The following is a 9,992-nucleotide window of genomic DNA, read 5'->3' on the forward strand; positions in this document are numbered from 1 at the left end:
AATAATATGCAAAAAAAAAAAAAAAGCTTCATGTGAGATTTTATTTAGGGCATCATACCACAGTGCTACCAAATGCTTGCTCATAATAATGTTGAATAATGCAGAAAACATTTAACCATTCATTGATTTGAATTTATTCATTAAGCAGATGTTTTTGTCAAAAGGGTCTAGTAATAATGTCATGTTAAAAGCTTTTATTGAAATATTTAAAAACCTTATCTTTATTTTTATTTTTTTATTATAGCTTTATTTTTTGTATTTTTTAATAGAGAAAGAGAGAGAGAGAGAGAGAGAGAGAGAGAGAGAGAGAGAATAATGTTCAAATATCATCATCATAAACTTACACTTTATTACATTAATGGTTTAAATGAATTATTGGTTTAAATAGCATATTAAGTTAAAATAATTTAATTAAATTGTAACTCATATTTATAGCTGGGTAATTACCCTTGTTATGTTGCAAACTATTTATTTATTTATTTTTTACTTTTTTTTTTTTTTTCTGTGTAAGATATGCAAATGCCATTTTGTTTCTTTTGTAACTTCCAACCTAAAAAAACGACCTTAAAAGGATCCTAATTATTTGAATTACATGTCACCTTCACATTAGTGTACAAACCTGAATACGTCAAGGCATGTGGTCAGGCAAAATGCTATTATCTGTCAATTAGCCTTTCAAAAATGCTGTTAGCATGGCAGAATTCAGCCTGGATATCAAAGATGAACACCATCAGCTGCCTTTCAACAAAACAGTGACACAGCTTTGAAAATGCTTGTCTTGATCTTTACTCCATCCCTCAGTTTATATATATATATATATATATATATATATATATATATATATATATATATATATATATACACACACACACACACACACATACACATATATGATGGTGTGTGTATATATAATATCAAAGTGTATGAGGGTACTGCTGTATTCAGCTATTCCTTGACTCCAGCCATTATCCATGCACATATCTAACACAAGTAAGCTGAAATTCCACACAAAATCCAACAGCCCCCCGCATGCTCAATAAAAATAATTATACTAATTTAAATCATACACTCAAATAACATGAAAAGGGTAAATTCCAGCCTTTCGGACTAACAATAGTATTAATAAAATTGCTCCATCCTTACAATATTGAACCTAACAAAATTGAACCTTACAAAATTTAATTGAAAATGAGTGTTTTTTTGTTTTTGTTTTTTTTCTACCATAATTAATTAATATTGAAAAGAAAACATTTGAAATAATCTGAAAGGTGTGCATTGGTTTATTTATTTTTCTATTCATTATAATTAACTGTAATAACAAGTAAAACTATAACAATAACTTTTTTCACTGATTTATATCTCCAAGATATATTATTAGGACAGAATTTTATAGGATATATATATGACTGGAGTGAAAGTGTTTTATTTATTTATGTATTTTCTTTTTTTTTTTTTTTTTTTTTTTACCTCAGCATTTCCTTAGTATTCAGCAAAGCTCAATGTCACAATACCCCTTGTGAATTTTTTTTTCTTTTTTTCTGGAATATAATTTGGCTCTCAACAAGTTAAGATAATTTGATTTTGTAGATTTTGTAGATTTGTCAGTCCAGTAAAGGATTGATGCCAATAATGGGAGATGGAACCACATTAAAACAGTCTTGGGACTTTGTTCTATGGGACGACATAACCTGACTAACTAGAGGACATCTGAAATGTTATTATGGTCATTCTGTTATGCCCGGGAAAAGACTTTCATCAAAGTATTTCTGTATAACTGCCTCCTAGAACCGTCTTACACGACTGTGTTCCCAAACAGCAGGCATCCACCTCTGTAAGCAATGACTGCATTTATTTACCACATTTATTCGCTCTGAGTAATTTATTATTATCTGAAAATTATTATTTTCAGTAGTTTCTCCTACTTTTCTTAGATATATTTAGTGCCAGCTTATCAGGAAGTGACAATTTTGTTCTATTTGACTCATTGGATTGAAACCATGATTATTTGCAAATGTATTATGCAATATTTTAATATTTTGCTATATATATATATTTTTTTTTATTTTTTATTTTTTTGCAGCTTTGTATGGAAACCTGGCTATTATGATTCACACCAGATCTGAACCTGCATCTCTTGCAGAAGAGTTATCCTGCTTTCCATATGTTCCGTTGAGAAATGGTTTGTAAAAGCCATCAGTATGTGTTATCTTTCAGACTGAGGGTTTGGTGTGTCTGTTCTCCAGAGGTCATTAATATGTCTCTGTCTTCTGTCTGAATTGTTATCTTATTAATTATATCTGATGAATCTGAATGCAGAATTATTGCTCTACTGTTTGTGTATGTTTCTTTATACTCAAAGGGCTGAAATTCTCAGTGGGTGAAGTTAGATGGATCAGACTGAGATGGAGCTTCAAGAATGATGAGGTCATGCTGACCTCCTCAGCCTAGACTCTTTCTACAATCTTTATCACTTCTGTCTCGTTATATTTACATTATTGCTCAAACATCAGAGACTCAAGCTCGGTGTCAGACAGAAGACTAAATCTCATGTGTTTCCATGGGAACTGAAGGCTGAACTTGTGGTTTGATGAATCCTCCATTCACCTTAATTCACATTTTTATTTTGTACCAGATGCAGTTGCTCCTTGAGTTCTGAGTTCTGAACTGTTTTCATTTGTTTGCAGCTTCACTGCTTGTATTTATGGCTGCAAGAAAGTTTAGTCTCCTCAAAAATATGTTAAACTGAAAAGATTGTGCTTTAGAGAATGAGTAGCTTATTCCAATTGCAAATGATTGCCACACTTTTTGATCACCACATTTAATGCACAGGTGATATTCAATCTCAAAATTAAAATAAAGGAATTAGAAATTATAATAATTTATAATTTAGTTACTCGTTACTGTCCCACACTGCTCAGTCTAGAAAATACATATAAGCAGTCTATTTGCTCCAGATCAGATTCGGTGAGTTTCTAAATTTTTCTTTGAGTGTTCCCATGAGCTGTAATGTCACAAATGCAAAAACATCATATCAAGTGCTTTGTGTGATGTGTTGATGTCAATGTAAATGTTGATTTTGTAAGCATAGGCACTTGCCACTACAAAAAAAATAATTTAAGTGTAGCCAAAGGTGATTTGCAAACTAAATGAAAAAAAAATAAAAAAAAATAAAAAAGAATATTAATTGAAAACTGACTTGAAATAGCTACCTTTGCCATCTCTTCAGATAATATAATTAGTACATTTTCAAGTGATTACCTTCCTCTGTGTATCACTTTGATGTTAACTTTGCTTTTATTTATTTATCTATTTATGAAAAGGTAGTGCAATTTTGGCTAGTACTCTTTCAGTTAATATAGAGCATGTGCTGTATATGCTCAGCCTTGGGGCTGTTAGAGGTTTTTTTTTTTTTTTTTTTTTTTTTTTTTTTTTTTTTTTTTGCAGATTGTTCATTCCTAGATGGTAGGAAACTGTTTTTGTTATTTGATTTGGGAATTTTGGATCAAAGGAATGTTAGAAAGCTTCTGGGAAGACAGACCTCTGTGAAAGAATGTTAATCAGACTTTTTTAGTTTGTGATTAAAGGCCGGGTGCAAATCACACTCTTAAGTTATCTTGAACATTGTTTCCAGTTGAAAAATAGTTTGTTCATTGTATGTATGAGTTAAGTGTGTCATTATAAGTTGCAAAGATCGATACATTACCTCTTGAATGTCTCCTCAGCACCAACAATTTTGTAAAAGTTACATGGAAGTTACATTTTATCTAACTGAGAGACTCAAAGTTGTTGAATTTTGCTGAATATAGTAAAAAAGAACATATACATATATATATATATATATATATATAGCTTTGAATAAAAATACTTAAGGTGCTCTACAGTTACTGTTTAGCTTACAGTCATGTTCTTTTGGTTGGAAACAGCATATGGTTACAACATCAGAGCCACATCTGTGCTGTAGTGAAATAATCTGCACATATAGTATCTCCATATAGACTCTAGAGAAACACTTGGTACAATCGTACATCATCTGGGTCGATGTATAGGCACTGTGTTATAGCCACTTACCCCATTATGAAACATAAAATACAGTCATGGTCAGAATTGTTACCATTAGTAAATATGAACAAAAAGGCTGTAGAAATAAATCTGCATCGTTTATCCATTTGATCCTTCATTATTATTATTAATAATAATAATACTAAAATATATGCTTTAATTGAAGTTATATATATATATATATATATATATATATTAGGGCTGCACGATTTGGGAAAATTGTCATATTGCGATTATTGAGGTCAATATTGCGATATGCGATTGCGATTATAATAAATGGTATCGTGAGTCAACTTGATGGGTTTTTAAGGAAAATGCACACACAGATTAGTAATAATGCTGAAATGTGTATTTGTAAAACTAAAAATGGTTTCAAAATAAATAATTTTTAGAAAATGAAATAACATTCTTATTAATGTAAACTTATTTTCTCAAATATATAGCTAAATTAAATAAAACAATAAATAAAAACATACACATTTTCACAAAAATAAGATATTTTAAACATTTTGTCCATACAAACAGGGACATTTACGCAGGAGGTAACATACTGAAAATAAAAAAAACAACAACTGCATATACAATTGTTGTTCAAAGTCAAACCACTAAATTTTTTTTTTTTTTTTTTTTAAATGACCAACTGGTACTTTTAAATCCTCTTTCTAAACAGTTAAACTGATCACATTAGAGGTTCTTTGCCAAAAAGACAAGCATGTCTACTTTCTCTGGTTTCAGACAGGAGCGATGATTCGACACAACATTACCACTAGTGCTAAAAGCTCTCTCTGATGCAGAGCTTGTTGCTTGTATGCCCAGATATTTCTGTGCTAGTTTGCATAGCCTAGGGAAGTTTACTTTGTGAAACTTCCACCATTTCAGTGGATCTTCTCCATGGTCTACAAATGGCATGTAAATGTAAGCATTGAGTTCAGCGGTCACTGCTTCTCTAAACTGTGCCATGGAATCAAATGTGGATGACAATGATGTTCTTGGTGCTGTGCATGTGGTTTCCTTGAAGAAACTGGCCAGAGTTTTCTTCTTGGCTTTAGCAGCAGGTGGACTTTCCACATCCAGGCTATCATTCTCCATCACTGCAGTGCTTTGGGCAACAGACTGCTGCTGGTGAATTTCCTGAAACAAATATTAAAAAAAATGCATGTTTTAGAAATTTGTTAGATTGAATTCTTACCATTTAGGTAAACTCTGGTTTTACTCACTATCAATTCAGAGATGGCTCGTTCCTTCAAGGTCTGGGTCTCCTCTTCACAGATGTATTGAGTTCTGAACCTTGGGTCTAGGAAAGTGGTGAAGTTTAGCAAGTCCTGTGTGCCTTCATATTTGTTGTTGAGGTAGCTAAGGATTTTTGTTTTCAGTGATTTGGTCAGTTCAGTGTCTGCTTCGTCTTCAGCCAGCACTGAGGTGTTCAGAAGATGCAGAGCAGGTTTCACACAAGATATGCTCACATAACTCTCACCAGATAAGGCATCTGTAAAGTCCTGGAGTGGGCTTAGTGCCTTGTTTACAGATTCCAAGACCTCCAGGTCCTGCCATGAAGGGAGTAGGTGTCGCACTTTGCGGTCTGTAGAGAGAACCTTGGACAACGCACTTTGCTGCTCCAGGACTCTTGCTATCATTTTCTGAGTGGAACCCCATCGTGTTGAGCAGTCTGTCACCATGGCATGCTCTGGGAGGTTCAGCTCTTGTTGTGCTTCCTTCAAGGCCACTCTTTTCTTCCAACTATGGGAGAAGTGGCCCACAATCTTCCTGCATATCCCAGTAGCTCTGTTAATGCATTGTGCATTATCTTTCAGAGCATTTTCTGTGAATGATAAGATGAAAAAAAAATGTAATACAAAATACAAAAATGACAACACACACACACACACACACACACACACACACACACACACACAGTGTTTTCATCAAATCATGTCACCACTCTAGGCCTAATAGTAGTAGGCAAATAGCTATGGCAGATTTGTTCTTTACACTCTTACAGAGTTATGTTTAATGCTAATTATTAGCACTTAATGAAATAGGCTACTCCTAGTATCTTTTGTGATACACATAATTTTACACTGTATTTAAAATGATTTCATTAATAAATCGAGGGTACAACTGCCCCTAACCCCATAGTTGGCCGGTCCTGTAATGAGTAGTAAATCTCCATCACGTGTGTGCTTTCAGCAGCGCTTACTACACAGAGCTGCTCTATCTGAAACACATATGTGATGGAGATTTACTACTGATTACAGGACCGGCTTTACTGAAAAGACGTGCATTTGCATGCGATTTGTCGTACTGCCCGTCTAATAACAAAATATGAAATCAATTTAACTTACCAATGGCCAAATGAAGTCTATGCCCAAAACACTGGATTCTAGTCCATTGATTAAGCTCCACTGCTTTGACAATGTTGGTGCCGTTGTCTGTAGTGATGGCGACCCGATGCTCCTCACAGAGGTCCCACGCAGCCAGTGCCTCTCTCAAGCCCAAGGCTATGTTCTCTCCTGTGTGGTCGGCGGGGAAATACGATGTTTGAAGGCAGCGGCTTTTCAATTCAAACTCCTCGTTGACAAAGTGCACAGTCAAGCTAATATACGGTTCACTTGTCCTGCTTGACCACAGGTCCGTAGTGGTTGAAAAGAACGTCACCGAAGCCATTTCCTTTTGAACTTCGTCACGGCGCGAGTTATAAATTTTAGGTATCGCTACTTGAGAGAAATAGTTTCGAGAGGGCAGCTGGTACCTCTTGTCCAGTGTGCGGATCATTTTCTGAAATCCCACTTTACTTACGGTGTGTATGGGCGTCATGTCTTTTGCCAAGTAGTGGGTTATGGAGTCGGTGATTTCTTTATGTCTATGCGAAGACTTATCATATGGCGTGAGACTTGCAAACACATCTGTAATTGCGCATTGTTTTGTTCGGGGAACAGCTTGTGCCTTGTTTCCTTCACCTGTCTCTTTACTAATCTGGGTTTTCATCATCATGCATTCATCATATTTTTCTCTGTGCTGTTTCAGGTGCTGATATAAATTTGTCTTATATACGATTAATCGTGCAGCACTAATATATATATATACATATATATATTATATTTATATGTGGGGAGAGGGTGTTGATCACATTGTGAAATAAATCATTTTCTCTAATACACAATGACCAAAGTTATTGATACACTTAGAAATAGAGTCAAATATATCTGAAGTATGCCCATTCAACTATTAATTGTGGCTAATGTTTATTAGAGAAGACATGTATTTCAAAATGAGATTTCCCCTATTTTAAATTCTTATTCTTCAATGAAATGTTAGATTTAAATAAATAAATAAATAAATAAATAAATAAATAAATAATATTAATGCCAACAAATAATAAGAACTTTCAGATAGACTGGATCCACCAATACAGTTGTTTTTTTTTTTTGTTTTTTTTTTGGAATATGACCAAGATATTTTATCTGAAATATTGGTAAATTCTCATTAGATCTGTATGACTGCAGTGAAAGTGTTTTATTTATTTATTCATTTTTTTTCCTCATCATTTCCTTAGTATTCAGCAAAGCTCAATGTCACATTACTCCTTAGCACATGGATGGTTTATCAAAAGTCTTTTGCTCATTTGGTTCATGAAAGAGTCCTCAAAACACCATTCAGAGCCATTACTGTTTTGGGCAAACAAAGAACAGAACTATTCAATGTATCAAGGTTTCTTTTGCAGTGCAACACTTACCGTAATGCAAATAAATCTTTCAAAGTTATTTTGTGCAACTAAAAGCGGTGGTGAGCACGAAAAAATACATCTTAGTGCATGTTTCATTGACCAACTTTGGTTGGATTCTCAAGGAAAGTATATAAATTTGAACCAACTCAATTGGTGTATTTTCTTCTTTTACATATGCACATAACCACGTTTTATTTTATTTATTTTTTTCTTTTGTGTTTGTGTGTGTGTGAGAGAGACAGAAATTATTGACAAGTGAGAAGCCGGTCATTCACGCTTGTTGATCTGTGCACCTATCTGCATTATTTTAGAGCACTATGCTTACTGTATATGAACTACTATGGACTTATAATAAAAAATAAAATGATAATAATAAAAAACTAGGAAAAAAACATCTCAGAAAGTTGACACTTTAACAAATCACAACTGAGCGCTTCACTGAATCCCATGAGCAACCTTTTCCAATGGGTGATGTCATTAATCTCCCTGTGTTTCCCACAAATGACACCAATGTTGGCAAATGGCAGCCCTATAATTGACATAAAAGTGACGTCCGGAGTAATAGGTCACATAACCCCTATATGTTTAGATCTGACCTTCATGTGACATTAAGACCTGGCTTAATGATTGATATTATGTCAAAGGACACAGTCTGTGTCCTCAAATCAAATTCAAATCTTAACGCAGAACAGTGTCAGCATTTCACAAAACCATAGGTTATGGCACGGGTTGGAGGGGTTGGAGAAATCTCATGACATAAATGATTAAGCGCTTACGCAGATGATATTTGAAACGCATACAAGAATATTGGCTAGATGGCAATAATCTATATCTCTGCTCTTCAAACATACAAAAACATTAGCCTTTACAGACAAAGTGTTTGAGTATAGAAAACATTGTACTATTCAAAAATCGTTGTTAATTTATGTATCATCAAACCCTTGCATTGCGAAAAAGTGGAGATCTGTCTCCTCCAGGTTGTGTGCGGTGTGTCAATCTGAATAGAGACAGAGTGAAGTTACAAGGTTTCGCTGAGAGCTTGAGGATCCAATGGAGTTACGAAGTTCTACTGATAAGCTCTTGTAACACTTATCAATGGTTAAATATATTTAAAAAGAAAACTGATTTAAAATAATAACAACAATTAAAAATATATAGACCCCGAAGTCTATATTGCTTCGCAATCTCACACTGTGTGTGACTCACTAATTTGCTTGGCTTTCTTTTATTCTTTTGTGCCACAGCAGGTGGGACAAAAGTTATTGTTGATTTTATTTTTATTTAAATATCAGCAGATTGTTAAGCAAAAGACTGTGTCCCCTCCATTTCTCCCTGAACTGATCTTGAAGAAGGATGTTTGACTTTTGTTTAGGACTTCATTAAAATTTAATCAGGGTTAGCGCTGTAAACCAACTTCCATTACTGTGCACACTATCAATACTGAAACACTGCCCGGGCAAGGTCGTCCTTCTATCATATATCCTTCTAACCTATCAGATGCAGAGGTGACCTCAGCTGGACTGAAGGCATTAGCATCCTTTTGATAAAGGTTGGAAACAAATAGGATAGGATGGCATAAACATATTGCATAGTTTGTAAATCACATAGATTTTGTCCTCTAAACAACAGCATGTTACTGTCATCTATTTGTCTTGTAGAGACTAAACTTAAAAGACTCTTTATTAAGATCTTGTTGAAGTTTCTTGTATAAAAATATAATTTCAACTTGACCTCTTAGACAAACAAAACTTTTCTTTACATTTTAATGGATTATGTGAGAAGAGCAAAGGCACTCATAGCGCAACTGACAGAGCTCACTCACATGAAAAAGCCTGATAAAATCAATGACTAACTACACAGCCAATCTCTTATTTACATCATGTTCATTTTTTTCCCTTCCTTGTTATAATGGGAGGATCTGCTAGCGTGTAGCATTGAGCATGGATATTGTCGATGATATCTTCTTCAGAGCGTAAAAATAAAAGAAAAATGTAAATGTTTCACAGAAAATCTCCCTGTATTGTGTGTAATCACAACAAAGTTTGTCAGGTGTCTACATTGTCAGTTAAGGAGATTACAGAGATTAATCAAGTCATTTCTTCTTTTTCTAAAAAGTGACTGTTGGAATTGTTTGTTTTAGCTTAAAAAACTAAAACTGCATCAAAGCCAATGCTGCTACTTATATTTGACATGCCCAAGACTGTTATGA

The 9,992-nt window shown here is 34.0% G+C and overlaps 1 protein-coding gene across 1 annotated transcript; it reads right to left on the minus strand.

Annotated features, from left to right (window-relative positions):
* Nucleotides 1-2,941: 2,941 nt before the first annotated feature.
* Nucleotides 2,942-6,873, minus strand: LOC128016159 (E3 SUMO-protein ligase ZBED1-like). Its single transcript, XM_052600601.1, has 4 exons — nt 6,402-6,873; nt 5,277-5,878; nt 4,915-5,190; nt 2,942-3,001 (listed from the first exon to the last, which is right to left on the minus strand). The coding sequence occupies exons 1-4, from the start codon at nt 6,871-6,873 to the stop codon at nt 2,942-2,944; spliced, it is 1,410 nt and encodes a 469-aa protein (XP_052456561.1).
* Nucleotides 6,874-9,992: the final 3,119 nt, after the last annotated feature.

This window comes from Carassius gibelio, chromosome A1, assembly GCF_023724105.1.
Source record: "Carassius gibelio isolate Cgi1373 ecotype wild population from Czech Republic chromosome A1, carGib1.2-hapl.c, whole genome shotgun sequence".
NCBI lineage: Eukaryota > Metazoa > Chordata > Actinopteri > Cypriniformes > Cyprinidae > Carassius > Carassius gibelio.

Excerpts from the sequence above, each read along its gene's own strand:
- LOC128016159 (XM_052600601.1), bottom strand. The coding sequence starts at position 6,873 with ATGACGCCCATACACACCGTAAGTAAAGTGGGATTTCAGAAAATGATC. Across the intron at positions 5,879-6,401 it reads TAGACTTCATTTGGCCATTG|AAAATGCTCTGAAAGATAAT; the intron begins GTAAGTTAAATT and ends TATCATTCACAG. Across the intron at positions 3,002-4,914 it reads AATGGTGGAAGTTTCACAAA|CTCATGGGAACACTCAAAGA; the intron begins GTAAACTTCCCT and ends GTGACATTACAG.